The sequence below is a fragment of the Mandrillus leucophaeus genome, unplaced genomic scaffold, assembly GCF_000951045.1.
Source record: "Mandrillus leucophaeus isolate KB7577 unplaced genomic scaffold, Mleu.le_1.0 Scaffold442, whole genome shotgun sequence".
Lineage (NCBI taxonomy): Eukaryota > Metazoa > Chordata > Mammalia > Primates > Cercopithecidae > Mandrillus > Mandrillus leucophaeus.
Window position 1 is genome coordinate 789,800 of NW_012104721.1, and position 20,074 is coordinate 809,873.

Sequence of the window (20,074 nt, forward strand, 5' to 3'; positions counted from 1 at the left end):
TTCATTTTTCTGTCTCCTTCCTTTCAAAGACAATGAGCATCCAGCACCCAGATACTGACTTCTAAATACCATTCTCCAAGAAAAGAAATCAGGGCTCCTTGGACACATTGTTAATTCTAGGGCTCAGGCAGGGAAAATACAAGACAAGCTTGAAGCATCCTATAATACCAGGAAAGGAGGTGCTCAAAAAACAAATGAATTGGGGCATGCCAAGGGGAAACAGGCATCAACTGAAAGAGTTCTCAAAGGCCAAGGCTGGCACAATTTGTACAACAATATAAATAATATGATGTTGAATTATAACCCAAAGTATAAAATAAGTATCTATGAGTCCACATTGATATAAATAAAGAATGGAATAAATGTGAAGGGACAAGTCTTCCTTAAAGAAAATTTTCAAACAATATATGCAAATCTGCCCTCTTCAGAAGCAAAATTTAACCCTTCCCCTCCTTAAAGGTAGCTGGAATTAGTGATTTACTTCCAAAGAAAAAAACAGTAACTTTACAGTGGAGAAACCTGGCAAATATTACCTTAACCAAGTAATCAATTTAACATTACCAAGGATGTCACGTGGATATCAGGTGATAACGGTACTTCACTCTGGTATTCTTTCCAAAAACCCGTAATAACCCCAGTCTAATCACAAGAAAACATCAGACAAACGCAAACTAAGGGACATTCTATAAAAATAACTAATCAGTACTCCTCAAAAATGTCAAGGTCATCAAAAAAATCAAAGAAAGCCTGAGAAACAATTACAGATCACAGGAAACTAAGGAGGAGACATGACAACGAATTGCAATGTGGTATCCTGGACTGGATCCTAAACAGAAAGAGGGTATTATAGGAAAAAACTGGTGAAACTGGAAATGTCTAGAGTTGAGTTAATTGTAATGTAAAAATTCTGGCTTCTTAGTTTTGACTAATGAAACGTGGTGATATAATGTGACAACATTAGAGAAAACTGAAACCGGGTGAAGGTATATGGTAATTCTCTGTACTGTCTTTGCCACTATCTTCTGTAAATCTAAAATTATCCCAAAATAAAGCTTATTTTTTTTTAAAAAAAGGAAGACAAAGAGCATCTGGAGAGCAGAGAGTATCTTTTTCATCTCTCCACGATCAGTTCATAAATACAGAGCAGACACTCGGTGACTGTTTTTGAATAACAAAGTAGACGGATGGATAAATGGGTGGAAGAAAGGAAGGAAGGATGTAGAGTGAGTAGGGGTGAGGGAGAGAAATTGCTGGCAGAGAACCATAAATTGACCCATAGGTTTCCTTCATAAGCATAGCATGGGTTAAATGAAAACACGGCTGACACGTTTTTGTTAAATCTAGATCCAGTTAGTTCTGTAAGGATGAAATCACCCTAAACACTCCCTTTTATTTCCCACAATGCTTGGTATAGTATCAGCCACAAAGTAGGAGCTTAACTAATATTCAGAAGAATATCTATAACCCCACTATCCTGAGAGAACTATTAACATCTTGGTATATAATTGCCCATAACCTTATTCTTTGCATAAATATATTTTAATTACTAGGACTTTGAAACAAACATGGGATGATGCTGTAAATACTGTCTTTGTTGTTGTTGTTTTGAGACAGAGTCTCACTCTATACCCAGGCTGGAGTGCAGTGGCATGATCTCGGCTCACTGCAACCTCCACCTCAAGGGATTCAAGCAGTTCTAGTGCCTCAGCCTCTCTAGTTCCTGGGACAACAGACAGGCGTGTGCTACCATGCCCTGCTAATTTTTTGTATTTTTTCAGTAGAGATAGGGTTACACCATGTTGGCCAGGTTGGTCTCGAACTCCTGGTCTCAAGTGATCCACTGGCTTTATCCTCCCAAAGTGCTGGGATTGCAGGCATGAGTCACTGCGCCTGGCCTAAATATTGTTTTATATCTCTTATTGTATTATGAGCTGTCTTCCATGCCAGTAAATGTTCTACAACCATTGTGAGTCATGGCTGAATGGCATTCCATTGTATTGATGTACCAAACTTTTTCTATTTCCTTTTGAAGGACAATTAAGTAGTCTTAATCTGCTCAATCTCTGAAAATGAATTTTACTATGGTCTTATCAGATAATTACTGTATTATTTCAAAGACACTCTTTAAAATATTTGCTACCTTTTCTGTTATATACAATTTTCTTATTCCTAAAATTGAAGCGTTTTTTTGTCTAAATGCATGTTCATTTCTTAAACGCAAATAGACAGATTCATATTTAATTTAATACAAATATGTTCATAGCTATGCTCATCCTTTCAGGAAATACCTTTATTTGAGATTTCCTTTTCCACAGAGATAAGGTTTCAGCATCTAAGGTTTACAGCATCTAGTAAAAATAGAGCTTACTACACTGAGTAGTCTCTTACTAAATGAGACCTAGGGAAAAGTACTCAATCCTCCAAGCCACAGTTTAATCATGGAGGAAATAATATATTACTTATTTCATAGAGCTGTAGTGAGGATTAAATGAGCTGATACTAAATATGAAAAGTCCAGCACATACATAGTGCTACTAATATCATTATTGGTGATAGACTCAGAATCTCCAGTGGTGAGCCCAGCAATCTGTATCTTTATCTGTACCAGGCTCCTGAATTATTCTGATGCGGCTGGTCCACTCCATGCACTCCAATTTGGGGCATATTAGAGAGGGTGCTCTTATAGGCAAAAGAAAACATCTCTGAACTGTCATTATCTTGAAAACTCTGAACTGGCTCTACATCTTCCCATGCTCCTCAAAATGTGGTCCATGCCCCAGCAGCATGCATGCATCAGCCTTCCCTGGGAGCCTTCAGAAAAGCAGAATCCCAAGTCTCCACCCCAGACCTGCTGAATCAGAGTTTGCATTTTAATAAGAACCCAGGTGATTAATACACCCAGGGAAGTTTCAGAAGCACTGTTCTTCCTCAACCTTCTAATAGCCATGGGTCTCACACTTGAAGATTCTTGGGTATCACCTGCGGAGCTATCAAAAATACTGCTGCCTGTGTCCCACCTCCAGAGGTTCTGGTTTAATTGATCTGGAGTTTGGCTTGAGTATTGGTTATTTGAAAAGATCCTCAGGTGATTCTAATGTGCAGGTTACAAACTTCTTGATTGTCTGCAGCAGTTTCTCAAAGTACAGTCCGGCACAGACCACCTGCATCAGAATTGCCTAGAAGCTTGATGAACTTGCACAACACCCTACCCACACACATACACACACTCAATCTGATCCCAGACCTTTCTAGGTACCACCAATACCTGCATGTCCAGTGACTACTGCATGTGATTCTTGTGTACACTATCATCTTAGCACTAGCTGTCTAGAGTCAAAAGAAGAAAATGAGTATTTGCTTAAAAGAGGGTTCACTGCATAAATATACACAATTGTAAGAAATTCCTGACTTTAGAAAAATTAAAATATGGAGAAACAAGCATTTTAGAATAAAGAAAACACAGGATGCATTTTATGTTTGATGTCTTGCTGGTTTAGAACTCTCTGTGAAGGCAGGAGCAGTGTATTCATCTTTCCATTTCTAGTTACCTAAGCACAATGCCTGATAGTCAGCAAGTATCTATTGAATAGATGACAGACTAGTAAATTTCTCCAGGCTTGAATACATGGACTCCCCCTCTGCAAAGATCTTGAGCAGGGATCCTGGGAGGCAGCTAGAGGGGGAAAAGTGATGCCTGAGTGACACAGACCTGAAGCTTCTATACAAAACCGTGATGCAGCATCTCAGCAAGTTCCTTTTCCTTCCTTCTTTCCTCTCTCAACAATACAGGGTCTCATGGCATTTTAACCCTGGGATTCTCCTAGGTGAGAATGTGAAAGTAAGATGAAAAAAAAAAAGAGGGCTTCCAATGAGAAGCGAGAGAACTCTGAGAACAAGATTTCCAGTCTAGGGCTTCCACCAAATTAAGAAGTTGTCTTCCTTGAGCTCTTCTGGTTCCTGTGGCCACCCCATTTGCTACTCTTCCATCAGGGACATCTTTTTATTTTGTTCCCCTCGGCCAATTACGACAGATAGCGTCTGCCAGACAAGCTACATTTATTTAGCAATCATCGCATCAATTTCACATTGCTTTTATTCATAAAAAGCATTTACAACTCTAGGACAGGCGCAGTGGCTCACACCTGTAATCCCAGCACTTTGGGAGGCCAAGGCGGGCAGATCACGAGGTCAGGAGATCGAGACCATCCTGGCTAACACGGTAAAATCCTGTCTAGTAAAATACAAAAAAATTAGTTGGGCATGGTGGCGGGCGCCTGTAGTCCCAGCTACTTGGGAGGCTGAGGTAGGAGAATGGCGTGAACCTGGGAGACGGAGGTTGCAGTTAGCCAAGATCTCGCCACTGCACTCCAGCCTGGGCAACACAGCGAGACTCCGTCTCAAAAAAAAAAAAAAAAAAAAGAAAGAAAGAAAGAAAAAGGAAGAAAGAAAAGTATTTATAACTCCATCCAGTGTAAAAAGGGGGAGAAGGGAGAAACTAGCATTTCTACTTCCAAAACACTGGAATAGCTTAGAATTAGAAAATGGCCTGATGCAGTGAAAAACGCATTTGCTGAACAGTCAGCAGGTATGTGTTTTAATTCTGCAGCTAACTGATTCTAAGACATCGGGGGAAGTTCCTTCCTCTCCTGCAAGATGAGGGGGTTGAACCTTTCATCTCAAAGGATTTCTTCGGGCTCCAGAATCATAGAACTTTAGAGAATGTTTAAGAAGAAAATATCCTATAGGTCACAAAACAACACAGACTATATCAAAGCTCAATCTGACAGAGTATCTAAAGGCTATTCAAACCAGCAAAGGAAAAACAAAAAAAAAACACACACAAAGGCTATTAAATGGGTTACTTAGGAAGAATCCAGGCAGTATCAATCTAGAAAATGCCATTCCTACAGAAACATTTGAGTTGCAATTTTCAAATGACTTCATAAACCTGGGCCCTTAATCAAACATTCTGGATCACTTGCTCTTGTATAACCTTGAGCAATTTACTTAACTTCCCTATGCCTTAATTTTCTCAACTATAGGATAATTTTTTCTTTTTTTTTAAGATAGAGTTTTGCTCCTGTTGCCCAGGCTGGAATGCAATGGCACGATCTCAGCTCACCATAACCTCCGCCTCCTGGGTTCAAGCCATTCTCCTGTCTCAGCCTCCCGAGTAGCTGGGATTACAGGCATGTGCCACCACGCCTGGCTAATTTTGTATTTTTAGTAGAGATGGGATTTCATCATGTTGGTCAGGCTGGTCACGAACTCCGGACCTCAGGTGATCTGCCCACCTCGGCCTCCCAAAGTGCTGTGATTACATGCATGAGTCACCACGCCTGGCCTATAGGATAATTTTTAACTGTACTTAGCACAGAAACTCAGAATGAGGCCAGCACTCAACAAATGGTAACTACAAAAACAACATAAATACACTCTCTTGCAGTAACTTCATTGACCTCTTTGTTCAATCCAATCCATCACCACGACAGTCATTGCTTAATGATGGGGATGCACTCTGAGAAATGCATTGTTAGGCAATTTCACCGTCATACTAACATCACAGGGTGTTCTTACACAAACCTAGATTGTATAGCCTACTACACCACACCTGAGCTACCTGGTATAGCTTGTTGTTCCTAGGCTAGAAACCTGGAGAGCATGTGACCATACTGAATACTGTAGGTAACTGTAACACAATGGTATTTGTGTATCTGAACAAATCTAAACACAGAGAAGGCATAGTAACAATACATTATTATAATCTTATGGAACCACTGCTGAATATGTGGTCTACTGTTGACCGAAACATCATGTGGCATGTGACTGTAGGTAGTTAGCTATCTTCAGTTTCAAGGTTATCTTTTCTTAATTAGCAAAGAAAAGAAAGGGATAAGTTCTGATCTATCAAATATTCTTGGGGTCTGGGTTTTATCATGTGCAAATGTAGAGTTGGGACTAAATGATATCTAAATTATATAAATTAGAATATTATGTTAGATGCTACACGTGGATGCCTAATTTCAAAGAATAAGCATATTTCTTATCCTAAGGCAAAGGCAATGGGGTAGAATAGTGAAAAAAAATCTTTTTTTGAGCATAAAAGACTACAAATAAGTTTCTTAGAGCAACCTGACCTAACATGGGCTATAGAGAGCAGGAATGATCTGTTAAGGAGAAAAATCTACCACTTACCCATAAAAGCAGGTCAGCTTGAAAATGCTTTAAGGTAACTTTCCTACCTATATGAGGCATAAGTGCAGAAGGCAGGCATCGAATAGGAAAATGACAAAATCCATTTAACACTATGCTGAACATCATTTAATCTTTCTTTGATGATTCAAAAGTGACTCCAAAATCTTCAAGTGCTTTAGGAATCAACTCAGAATCTATCTTAATCGTTGGAGGAATGATTCATTGGCACAATGCTAGGTAAGCCAGCTTATGCTATGGTTAAACAGAATTTTTTAAAAAACGTTTTTCATAAATAATCACTGACTAGGAGTTCTGGTTTTAGAACTGGCTTTGCCACAAATTAATTGTGCAAACTTGGGCAAATCACTTCCTTTTGTAATACAAATCAGCAGAAAGAAGCACAACATAACTGAAGAAAAACTTTGTTTAGAAACTTTATGAAATGAATGTTCCTTTCTACTTGGCTGAGAGCATATAATTCATTGAAATGATTCAGTCATGATCAGTCTGCCAAGCAATTTGCCGAAAAAGTACACTGTGAGAAAGAGGGCAAAATTGCCAACTTGCTTGTCTCCAGTAAGAACATTTTCCACAATGATCCCATAAAACATGCTAATCTAACAAATGGCTGTCTTTATAACTCAAACACTTGATGTAACAGGAAATGCACAAAGGAGATTACACATTTTTAAAGTATGGGGGAAAAATTGAAATACCTAATGCACTTCAAAGTCACAGACAGCTGCCAAGATGCAAAGAGATCACTAAGTGAAGAAAGAGCCCAACTAATAGCATATAAATTGTTGCTCCTTGGCTATTGCTCTTGTCCATAGATTTTAAAGCCCTAGAATTAAGGGCTAATATTGTTGAAATTACACAACATTTCCCAAATATTCAATCTTCAATAGCTGCTCTGAATGAAGTAGAAGAGTCAAGCAACCTTTCCCAAAAGATTGGCAATGGGACAATGTCACGAGCTATTTTTAACGTCATCATAAGAACTGGCCTGAAAGATGATGATCTGTTGTAGCAATATAGTGCGACTGTGGAATCCACATTTCATTGAGAGAAGAACTTAAGGCCCAATTTCAACCTAACACATGTGTACAATACTATAACATCTGATCCTGGTAAGGGTACACAGCTGGTAGGAGGGAAGCTGGCAGGGTCTTGGAGAAACATTTATCACAAGCAGTGGTGTGTTGGAGTTGGCCCAGATAGGCTTCTGGGAGCCAACTGTTAATGTCTCTCCCCAACTCGGCATTCCAGGACTTCACACTGGTAGCTTGAAATTGGCCATGGTGGGAGTACTGATATCACACAAGTAAGAAAACACTACAAAATCAGGACTCTTTCCACCTCACAAGAGTTGGTTGTTAAACATTTATCAGCACACCACTGATTATAAACCTTAAAATGTTCAAACTTTTTTTTTTTGACAGTTTCATTCGGTTGCCCGGATAGAGTACAGTGGCACGATCACAGTTCACTGCAACTCAAATTCCTGGGTTCAAGGAATCCTCCTGCCTCAGCCTTCAGAGTATCTTGGACTACAAGTGTGTGCCACCACACCTAGCTAATTTTTAAATTTTTTTGTAGAGACAGAGTCCTGCTATGTTGCCCATGCTGGTCTTGAACTCCTGGTCTCAAGCAACCCTCCTACCTCGGTCCCCCAGAGTGCTGGGATTACAGGCATGAGCCACCACGCCCAGCCTCAAACTCTGTAACACAGTAATTCTACATCTACACATCTTTTCTATAGAAATAATTAAAAATACAGGGGATAAAGAGAGGAAAAAGAGAGAGGAAAAATTTGATGCACAAAGCAGTCCCAATAGTGAAGAAATTATGAGAAATCTAAAAGTCAAAACCTTGGCAAAAATACTCTCATACATCTATTCAAAAGGATGTTGATGAATATAACACTATTATGCTAAAATGCCACAATAAAACAAAATACTGTACAATCTTAGTTTTAAAAAATACACAAGATAAGAAGAAGTATACAAAAAGTCTGTATATTAAAAAAATTTGAAAACGTAAAATAATAGCTGAAAACCTTTGTGACATTTTAAAAACAGAGAGATACAGCTGGAAATAAAACTAATGAATGGAACCTCACCTAGTACAGTTCATTTATTTGCCAGTATTCCCAAAATGGTCAGAAAATGGTCACAAAGCATTTTTCAAACTGCAGGTGGTGAGCTATTTGCAATTCTTAAATAATTTACTGGGTCACAACTAGAATTTTTCAAAAAGATAAAACAGAATAAAGGAAAGCATTATTTTGCAAAAGTCTTGTTATATGCGTGTATGTGTGCACAAAGACACATTGGGTTATAACAGGTATTTTTTAACTATAAGTGACAAAGAACTCTAGCACTGAGCAATCACAGTAAGAACTATACATCACCCAAGAAGTGAGATGAAACCAATCGCAGTCACATTTGCCTTTGAGCTTTCATTTAAAGATCGTACCATTAGTGAACTGGTATAACTTTCTTGGATGTCCCAGGGGCTGCTGAACTGGCAACCCTGCCAATCTCAGGAGAGACTTCTCTTGTGCCTTCCTTTGGTAAAGGCAGAGTGGGCTGTGTGACTCGGGACCTTAAAACTCCATTTTTATGGAATAGCTGGAAACTGGGGTTAATCCAAAGAAAATTTTCCTTTGAAAATGAAAACTGAAAAACCTTCTAAGAAAATACAGTGGGAACAATTAGAACATGTGAGTGAAACTTAATGACTCTTAGTTCTCCCAGCCACCTACAAGGAAGGGGGTGTCGTTACTGTATGCTTATACACACTAAGGAAACTAAGGCTCAGAGGATTCAGCCCATTAAGCTGTTGGGAACTGAAGTCTAGCCTTCCTACTCTACCCCAACACACTGTGAGCTGAGCAGAAAAAAATGCCTGCTTCCTTTTTCACTACAGGAAGCATTCTGACTGTAGGAAGTAAGATCATTCACATGTGAAGAGGCTTCCATTCCCTAGTCTCTTTAACATTCTCTGTAAAATGCAGACAACACTACTCACTTTGCAGGGCGTTTAAGGATAAGTGATAGCATGTATGAGTGACCAGCTGCATGCTGGGCACACGGTCAAAACTGAGACCACGGCAGTCCCTGCTGTCGGTGGCTGGCAATGTATCCTCTTCAGGTGCAGGTACCCACTCTCTCATAGTCAGCCAAGGCTTCACACACAAGTGAACAGTACCTGTACATGCAAAGCTCCTACTCTGACTTGGAACAAAGAGGACTCATTCACCTCCTGACCTTAACAATCCACAGGCTCCCTGCTAGGCAGGCTAACTCCTGTCTTTTCCTTAATCTTCCTCCAAGCCAGGGCCTCCGAGAGTCTCAGTACCCTGTGCATCTCTGACAATAGATGCAGAACTGCATGTAGATGTGTATTTTTCTGGGGTGAGGATCCACTGCTTCCAAAACCCTCTGAGACATTATGCATTTGCACCCTACTGCAAATTAAGAACCCCTGCTCTGAATCAGCCACGCAGATCATATACCTCCCCTGTATTCTGTCTCCTGTCACTCCAGTAACCATGTGTGTAACTCATTAGACATAAATTGAGGTGTGCAGACAATTTGGGAAAGCCTTTGTAAACCACATGGCCTTAACCAGACAATAGAATGCTCACATCCAAGAGAACACCTACAATGAACTAATACTAAGAGCTACTCTCTACTCACTGAAGGCCTACTGTGTGCCAGACACTGACCAGGTGCTTCTCATGAGCAATCTCCAGTCTTCACAACTCATTTATGCATGAATTCATCCTTCCATTGCATTTTACACACCAGGCATTCTGCTATGGGATGCAGACACAATGGTGGGAAATCAAAGATAGGGTACCTGTCCTGGTGGAGCTTACATTTAAATGGGAGAAAAATATATTAATCAAAGATCACTCAAGAAAACGTAAAATTATGGACCAGGTGTGGTGGCTCATGCCTGTAATCCCAGCACTTTGGGAGGCTGAGGTGGGTGGATCACCTGAGGTCAGGAGTTGAGACTGGCCTGGCCATCATGGCGAAACCCCGTCTCTACTAAAAATAAAACAATGAGCCAGGTGTGGTGGCATATGCCTGTAATCCCAGTTACTCCGGAGGCTGAGGCAGGAGAATCACTTGGACCCTGGAGGCGGTGGTTGCAGTGAGCCAAGATCGTTGCACTCCAGCCTGGGCAACAAAGAATGAAACTCCATCTCAAAAAAAAAGAAAGAAAGAAAAGAAAAGAAGAAAAAAGAAGGGATACACAGTGATATGAGAGCTTGCAACAGAAGGAATACACCTTTTTATAGAGGTCAGGGAAGGGTTTCCTTGAAAGAGTGGGCACTTAACAGAGCAAAGGGGAGGTCGGGGGAGGGAAAGGTAGAAGTGGAGAAAGGAGAGAGAAGAGAGTTCCAGGCAAAAGGTGCATGCAAAAGCCCTGTGGCAGGGAACGTGGAATGACTTGGGGCTGGATGCCCACAGGGACCAGGCCACACAGACTCTTGTAGGCCATATGAAAGAATTTAGCCCCTATTCTTAGAGCACAGGGAAGAAGACATTCAGGTGTTTCATTATGATAGGGACATGATCAGATCTGCTTTTCTAGAGAAAACTGTGGGGATGATGTGGGAATGAACTGGAGAGGCCCAGAGTAGATACAAGGAGGCTTGTTAGGAAGCTACTGCAGTATAGCAGAGATTGAGGTGGTGGCAGAAGAAATGCAAGGTGGCAGGCTGAGAGACATTCAAGACATGAAATCCACAAGACACAGGGGTGGTAGGGGGAAGACAGCTGTCCGGTAGGATGACCAGATTTCTGGCTCGTGTGACTGGATAGAGGCAGCATCATTCTGAGCCAGTGAAGCCAGAAAAGGCCCAGCCTTTTTTTTTTTTTTGAGACGGAGTCTTGCTCAGTCACCCAGGCTGGAGTGCGGTGGCGCGATCTCGGCTCACTGCAAGCTCCGCCTCCCGGGTTCTCGCCATTCTCCTGCCTCAGCCTCTCGAGTAGCTGGGACTACAGGCGCCCGCCACTACGCCCGGCTAGTTTTTTGTATTTTTAGTAGAGACGGGGTTTCACCGTGTTAGACAGGATGGTCTCGATCTCCTGACCTCGTGATCCGCCCGTCTCGGCCTCCCAAAGTGCTGGGATTACAGGCTTGAGCCACCGCGCCCAGCCAGGACCAGCCTTGGGACAAAGATTATACGGTACAGAAGGAGGCAAGCAGGCAGCTGGATAATGTGGTCCGGGGTCCAGAGGGAGGTTCAGGCTAGTGGGAGAAACTGAATTACTTGGGAGGAAATGGTTTCTGGCGTTGCAGGCACAATGAGATAACCCAGAAGAGAAACAGGTGGAAGACAGAAACTCAGAGGGATTCCAATATTTCTCCATCCTACACATGAGGACACAGGGCTCAAAGAGAAGCAGTGACTTTTTAGGGAACAAAGTGCTGGTGGGAGGAGGAGGGGGCAGAATTGAGTAAAACATGAAGCCAGAGCACAAGTGCAGGAATTCATACTGAAAAGAATGCCTATTTTTGAAAAAAGAGGGTGAAAACCTTCAAGGAAATGTCATGGCTCAAAGGGAAACTGGCATTATGCTAAAGAGAGTGAATGAGGTTAATGCAATAAAAGCAAGAACCACTGAAAATGATGTCTAGAAATTATTTCTCTAGGGTTCGACCCTGCCTCCGGCAAAAGCCTTCTTTAATTTTCATACCAGTTCACAATTCTGTCTCTCTCCTCTCAGCATTCTCGCATCATGTGTCTCTTAAGTGTCCAGCATTGCACTAAATGTTGAGGATGCACAGTGGGGACAAACAAGATTCAGTGCTAAAGTTGCTGACAGGCTGGGGATATGGGGCAGGCAGAAAAGTGAATCAACAATTACTTTGGAGACCAGTCAGTGCTAGCAGGGAGGCTGCTACCAGAACACAGAAGAGAGACATGAAATGGTGCAATCAGCCAGCCAGTGCATCCTGGGATGATGAATCAGAAGGGTAGGTGAGGCAGCTGCCAGGTGACAGAAGGGAGACAGAGAGATATCCGAAGGCAGAGAGATGGGGGGAAAGCATGTGGCATTTGGAGGACACAGGGGTAGCCAGAGCACAGGATGTATCTTGGGAAATATAAAATGAGGCTAGTGATGGACAGGAACCAGAACGGAACAGACCTCAAATGCCAAGCTAAGTAGTTTCAACGTTATCCTGAAGTCAACAGGAACCTTAGAAGGGTTTTAAGTAGAAGAGTTATATGATCAAATTTACACGTTAGAAAATGCACTTGGGCCAGGCGCGGTGGCTCAAGCCTGTAATCCCAGCACTTTGGGAGGCCGAGACGGGCGGATCACGAGGTCAGGAGATCGAGATCATCCTAGCTAACACGGTGAAACCCCGTTTCTACTAAAAAATACAAAAAACTAGCTGGGCGAGGTGGCGGGCGCTTGTAGTACCAGCTACTCCGGAGGCTGAGGCAGGAGAATGGCGTAAACCCGGGAGGCGGAGCTTGCAGTGAGCTGAGATCCGGCCACTGCACTCCAGCCTGGGCGACAGAGCGAGACTCTGTCTCAAAAAAAAAAAAAAGAAAATACACTTGGACAGCAGTGCGGAGGAGAGACAGGAACATTCAGGGCCACAGGTAGGAAGGGCGGCATGAAGGCTATAAAACTCCCATGAGGCCAAAACGCTCTAAGGCTTCTGGTGATCTTTTCTAGAATAAGATAAGGCATAGACGACCAACCAAAGTACCACGTGTATCAATATTTTGAACTTATCTTCCATTACTTGAATTTCTACTGAACTTTCCACAGGTCAATGTCTCCTCTCCTCTAGAAGACTTTGGGTTGTGTGAGAACAAGTACAACTGTATCTCAAAATTTCTGGCCCATAAGGAGGTGTTCATCACATGTGCTGAGTAATTCCAGGCTTTCCTGAGATATAACTGTAACCAAGTGAAGGACAATGTGCCTGAACCCGACAAGCAGACAGGCAGTTAGACTCAGGGACAGGGCACTGGTGAATCCCCCAGAGCACTTCAGAGGAGACCCCAGAGATCTGCTGTCTTTCAAAATATGCTGCTGTTGAAACATAAAGGAAGTGGAAACATTGAGCATCTACCATGTGCTCGGCATTTTATTCACATTATCATGTTTAATCCTCACAAAAGGAGGTGGCAATACCACCATTTAACAGATAAACTAATACAAAGAAAAGTTATGCAGTTTCCCAAAGGTCAAGGGAATGGTATAAAGGGCATCGGCTTGTGGCCGGGCACAGTGGCTCACGCCTGTAATCCCAACACTTTGGGAGGCCAAGGCGGGTGGATCACGAGGTCAGGAGTTTGAGACTAGCCCGGCCAATATGGTGAAACCCCATCACTACTAAAAATACAAAAATTAGCTGGGCATGATGGTGCACACCTGTAGTCCCAGCTGCTTGGGAGGCTGAGGCAGGAGAATCGCTTGAAGCTGGGAAGCGGAGGTTGCAGTGAGCCGAGATCGTGCCACTGCACTCCAGCCTGGGTGACAGAGCAAGACTCTGCCTCAACAACAACAACAACAAAAAGAAAGGGCATAGGCTTCGTAATCAGACAATGTGGTCGTGTGACTTTGAGTCTCAAACAGAAAATGCAGATACTAATTAACTAACCACAGTTAGTAACTAACACTTGTTCCACAGAGTTATTATAGAAAGAGCAAGTATGTGGAAGTCCCTTTTAAATTAATTTTAAAGCATTGTTCAAACTGTTATTTTGGTAGAGCTGTACTTTGGGGAGGACCACTTATTTACCACATATAACCTGACCTACAGTCACTTCCAAACACAGGCCATTTAATCCTGCCTGCTATGACAACAGGACTTCACACTAGATGGGACTTTAAGCTATTAATGGTCTTACTGCTATACTAATTTAGCTGTGGTTCTGTGAAATCACCTGGGGGAAAGAATTTTAATAAAAATTCAATCTTCAGTCCTCAATTTAAAAAGCTTCCTCTGGGCCAGGCGCGGTAGCTCACGTCTGTAATCCCAGCACTTTGGGAGGCCAAGGTGGGCGGATCACAAAGCCAGGAGATAGAGACCATCCTGGCTAACACGGTGAAACCCCATCTCTACTAAAAATACAAGGAAAAAAAAAAAAAGGGCTTCCTCTGAAAAATAAAATGTAAATGTAGTTGATTTTAAAATGTGCTTTAAAAAAAAAAAGTCATCCTAAGTTCAGGCTAAAGAATAACCAGACCATCAGTTAAAGGCTTCCCTTTTTTCAGCTCTGATATATTCACATGGCTATGGAGATGATTCTATTTGATTTCAGAACTTCCTAACACTCATAAATCTTTGTTATTTTTAATTCATAGTCTCCTGTATAGCTAAGACAACTTCCTATATATCTGATCACTTCTAAAAGACACTTACAGTACTCTTTCATTCATTCAAAAGAATTTTATTGAGGGCCTCAGACAAGTACTAGACACTATACGGAGACAAATTCATAAGACTTGGGCCCTGCCCTCTTGGAGCTTACAGTCTAATATGGCACAAAAAGAAATTTGTACAAGGTACTGGACCTGCAAATGAGGATCAGGGAATAAATGCAATGACTACAGATACGGATAGATCATATATGGCCACACCATGAAAATGCTTCACAGTGAAGATAGAATTTCAATAAGGACAGAGAGAATTTCTTAGGGTTTTCATAAGTAGAATATGTTTTAGGAAGATGATACAACATGAGAAAAAGAAAGATACAAAAAAAGTTTTAGGTGTATCTGATGGGAAGGGGATGGAGATTCTGGAGAAAAATAGATAAGATTAGCTGGAGCAATGCTTTATAAGGAAAATAGTAGAAGATAAGGTAGGAAAGGCAGCTTGGAGCCAGAAGGAAGACACTATTAGGCTCTTGGTCAATGAATGATATACTACATGTGGGTAGTTCAAGGGAGATTCTTCTATAGTTCTGTTGCGCAAGATGGAAACAAGATTCTAAGTGTCCAGGAGTGTGATATGAGGGGCCTGAACTACAGGTAGTTCTGGGAATAAAAATTAAAACATAAGGGTAAAATACATCAGGAGGGAAAAAGGAAATAACTTTAGCACTAATAGAGAGTAAGGTATTGGCTGGGCGCAGTGGCTCATGCCTATAATCCCAGCACTTTGGGAGGCTGAGGTGGGTCACGCATTCAAGACCAGCCTGGCCAACATAGTGAAACCTCATCTCTACTGAAAATACAAAAAATTAGCCGGGTGTGGTGGCGGGCACCTATAGTCCCAGCTACTCGGGAGGTTGACCAGGAGAATTGCTTGAACCTGGGAGACGGAGGTTGCAGTGAGCCAAGTTTGCGCCACTGTGCTCCAGCCCGGGCGACAGTGCGAGACTCCGTCTCAAACAAACAAACAAAAAAAAGAGTAAGGTATCAAAATTACTCTGAGCTGTAGTAGAGCTAGAAAAACCTGGAGGAGCTGATTCGATAACTGCAGGGGTGGGAGAGGGTAGAGATAAGGAAATGTTCTTAACATCCTTTGAAAGCTAAGGAAATCTAAACAAGTTTGACTTTTGCAGTGGTCTCTTGTAACATGAACTTCAGATTTTTAAAAAAACTATATAATAAAATGATACTCAAAGTTTATCTGACCTTCATCCTTTGACCTTGGAAGAAATCACTGTAGTGTTTAAGCAAGGAAACCAGCACCGTGTTCTCATCATACTTGATTAAGAAGTAAGGAAGAGCTGTGACTCCTTCTGTTTGACAAAGATTATCATATGCACACTCTAATGCTTCAATCTGAAAACAGAAAACACATCATGATTCTCTAGAAAAGTACATATCTAGTTCTGAGCTAAAAACTAAATCAAAATAAAAGGTACCTTAAAACCAGAAGACTGGAAATGACTGATCACACTCCTCTTACAGCAAACGAACATAGAAGTGCCTCCAAATAATACCACTTAGCTTTTATATAACGCTTTCCAGGTGCATGGTGGTGTGTGTCTTAGGAGCACAAAGGGACATTTTATGGTACAACATGGTGGTTCCCTAAGCTGTCAATCAGAGTTTTAGAGAGGTAACCAAACATTCTTTCTCTCCTATGATAATCCAACACGAATCTACCCCGATGAATTTTACCCTGAACCTTTCCATAATCTTCAACAGGTTTACTGAGACATGACTAACATACCATACAATTCACCCATTTATTACTTTTTGAGACAGGTGTCTTCCTTCTGGCTCCAAGCTGCCTTTCTTGCTCTGTCACCCAGGCAATTACAGCTCACTGCAGCCTCAACCTCCTGAGCTCAATCAATCCTCCTATCTCAGCCTCCTGAGTAGCTGGGACTATGGGCACATACCACCATGCCCGGCTAACTTTTTTGTATTTTTTATAGAGAAGGAGTTTCACCATATTGCTTAGGCTGGTCTTGAACTCCTGAACTCAAGTGATTTGCTCACCTCTGCATTCCAAAGTGCTGGAATTACATTAGAGGTGTGAGCCACCGTGCCTGACCCAATTCATCCATTTAAAGTACATAATGCAATGTGTTGTTTTTTTAGTATGTTCACAGGGTTATGCAACCACCACAGAAATAATAATTATAGAACATTTTTGTCCTCAATAAAAGAAACCCCATACCTGCCAGCAGTCAATCCTCATCCAAAATCCTTTTTCCCCACTTATATTTCTTCTTGGGAAATTAGTTCCACAAAACCACAACCTTGGATTTGTACGAAATAAAAAAAAAAAAAAATTTAATCAATAATGGCTGCTCCCTGAACAGCTCCAAGAAAGCTCCCTGAATGATGGTTTCAGTATCCAGGGCTTTAGTGATTGATGTGTTTCATGAATTCAAATCATCTTGACACATAATCTTTGCTTTAACAACAATCAGAATTCTCTAGTTTAGGGTCTCTGTTTTACCAGCCTGATTATTTTAACTGCTGTTCTGGGAACCATCTCTAATGACCTTATTATCTATCCCAAATGTCACTGACTAACTCTGCATGTACCGCTCCAGGTAGAAAAGCTTTGCAACTTGGTACTAGGGTCGGAGAATGCCTTCTGTTTTGTTTCAAAGACTTGTTCCCAGAGTATACTGCCTTATGTTTCCCCACATTGAAAATGAAGACCACATTTTGGTAAATTCTTTCGGTGTTTCAAAATATTCCTATAATTTCCCCTTACTGGCTTAGCATTTCACCAAATACCACTGAAAACCTGGAAAATTACTGTTCACTACATCTTCAAAATGACTTTATAGACCAGGCAGGGTGGCTCATGCCTGTAATTCCAGCACTTTGGGAGGTTGAGGTAGGTAGATTGCTTGAGCCCAGGAGTTGAAGACCAGCCTGGCCAACATGGCAAAACCCCATATCTGTTAAAAGACAAACATTAGCCAGGTGTGGTGGGATGCCTATAGTCCCAGGTGCTGAGGAGGCTGAGATGAGAGAATCACCTGAGCCTGAAAAGTTGAAGCTACAGTGAGCTATGATCGTGCCACTGAACTCCAGCCTGTGTAACGGGGGTGAGACCCAGTCTCAAAATATATATAAATATATATACAAAAAAATGACTTTACAAACATTTTCTAAATAAGTCTGCTCCTAGTACCACCTTTGGAGGATTTCAGTCACCACCTCTTCATCCAGAGAAGTACCTGTTTGTCTTTGGAAAGCACTAGATAACTACTCTTGAACATTCAACCCAATTTTTTGTGCATTTTGGTTATTTGTTGATACCTGTTTTAGTGAAAACCTTTGATCCAAACCCACTGGCCCCTGAATGAGAGGTAAACTCTCTGGAAGGCAGAGGGCAGGATAGCAAAACCAATAGTAGAAGTGGTACTTCTTTAGATCCTAGAATAAAAAATATAAATAGGTTATTAGAATAGCACCATTAGGTTAAGATGAAACGCATCTATTAATGTGGCTTCACAAGGCCAATTAAGATAGCAAAGCTGATGCAAACCAAGTATGTCCAGCTTGTCAAATATCCTCATCCCCAGCAGAACTCATGATCAAATAAAGGACTTTTTAATTCCCAAAATAGTCTCATATACCACCACTAATAAAATGATGACAAACACAATATACTTTTTTGGCCACTTGCTAACAGAAAATGTGCAATATGTAATTGTTATTATCATCATCATCCTTTAACCTACAAAATCCTCCTGGGAGGTAATTATTATTATCCCATTTTATAAACAGAAAACTGAATCTTACAAAGGGGTAAAAAACCTGAACAATAATAAAAAAGATGGCAAAGGGCAGAGAAGAGATCAGAACTCTGCTTCCAAAACTTAAGCTTTTTTCCATTGACCATACATACTCAATGTACTATCTACAGAAGCACAACTTCCAAATAGTTACCATTCTCTTCACAATCAAAAAAAGTGCATGTTATTAAGGAAGCTGTGCTATTCACATACCTATGCATGCCTGAAATAATACAATATTGCTTTTGGAAATGCCTTAGTGGATTTAAGTCAACAACTATCAAGCCCTTGGTATGTATAAGGCAAAACATAAGACACTGACAATAAGATGACAATAAACCCCAGTCCCAGACATCAGGCAGCTCACTTTGTGGACGGAGCAGAGATAAAGTGAGTGCATGATTACAGCCACGGAGAGGCTCTAAGTAGTAAGCCGCATGGGTGAATAGAAGAGGTTACATCCTCACGGGTGTATCTGACCCATCCCCCACCAGGGTAGGTGACCCAGGGGAAAGGATTTGTGAGGCTGTCTTTGACTCTGTTCCCACTCATGCTAATGGCTCTTGCTTCAGAATTCCTACAGCTTTTGGGGCCTTAATTAAATTCATGGTAGTATTCCAGACATATGTGGGTATTTGGCAGCTTGCCTACAAGCCTGTGACCACTGAATATGAATGCAGTTTATGTGACTAATTAATATTTCTTCTTGAATCTTGCTAACAATTAAAATTGGATGGTTGTTAAATGACTTTTTATTGAGATATAATTCACATGCCATAAAATCCACCATGTTAAAGTATATAATTTAGTAGTTTCTTTTTAGTATAGTGATATGGTTGTATCATCCAGAATATTTTCATCACATCAAAAAGAAATCTCATACATATTAGCAGAGACTCCCCATTCCCCCTCCTCTCATCCCCTGGCAACCACTAATCTATTTTCTGTCTCTATGGATTTGCCTAGTGTGGACTTTTCATATAAATGAAATCATACTAGATGACTTTTAAAATGTAAATGTATATGTAAACATGTGTACAGATGAGAAAGTCTAATAATGGTAGTTATTAGACTTTATAACTACCATTATAATTCTCTAATTCTGCGGTCTCTAATTCTGCTATTCACTGATCAACTAAGAACAAATTCCCTCTTCACAATGGCAAAATGAACTGCAAAACTGAAATTAATGAACTGTCTAGTCCTATGAGTCCTAAAAACAGCAGAAGTAAAGCAAAAACACCTCCAGAGATTATTTTCTCTTCTTTGTACTTAAATGATTTGTCATAACTGATCTTTAGTAAAAGGTTAAACAATTCAAGATGAAGAACCTCACAAATTCTTTTTTTTTTTTTTTTTTGGAGATGGAGTCTTGCTCTGTCACACAGGCTGGAGTGCAGTTGCACGATCTCGGCTCACTGCAACCTCCACCTCCCGGGTTCAAGCAATTCTCTTGCCTCAGCCTCTCGACTAGCTGGCCGCCACACCCAGCTAATTTTTTTTTAATTTTAGTAGATACGGGGTTTCACTATGTTGCCCAGGCTGGTCTAGAACTCCTGAGCTCAGGCAATCTGCCCACCTTGGCCTCCCAAAGTGCTAGGATTACAGGCATGAGCCACCGCACCCAGCCGGACCTCACAAATTCTAAGAAACTTTATCAGGTCATCT

The 20,074-nt window shown here is 41.2% G+C and overlaps 1 protein-coding gene across 1 annotated transcript in view; it reads right to left on the minus strand.

The window, feature by feature from the left end:
* Positions 1 to 20,074, minus strand: part of ATG7 (autophagy related 7) — a 305,815-nt gene that overhangs the window by 241,999 nt on the left and 43,742 nt on the right. Inside the window, exons 7-8 of the mRNA XM_011994118.1 lie at positions 17,928 to 18,044; positions 15,828 to 15,977 (exon numbers count right to left, since the gene is read on the minus strand). Coding sequence (XP_011849508.1) covers positions 15,828 to 15,977; positions 17,928 to 18,044 — 267 coding nt within the window. The remainder of the gene's footprint in view (positions 1 to 15,827; positions 15,978 to 17,927; positions 18,045 to 20,074) is intronic.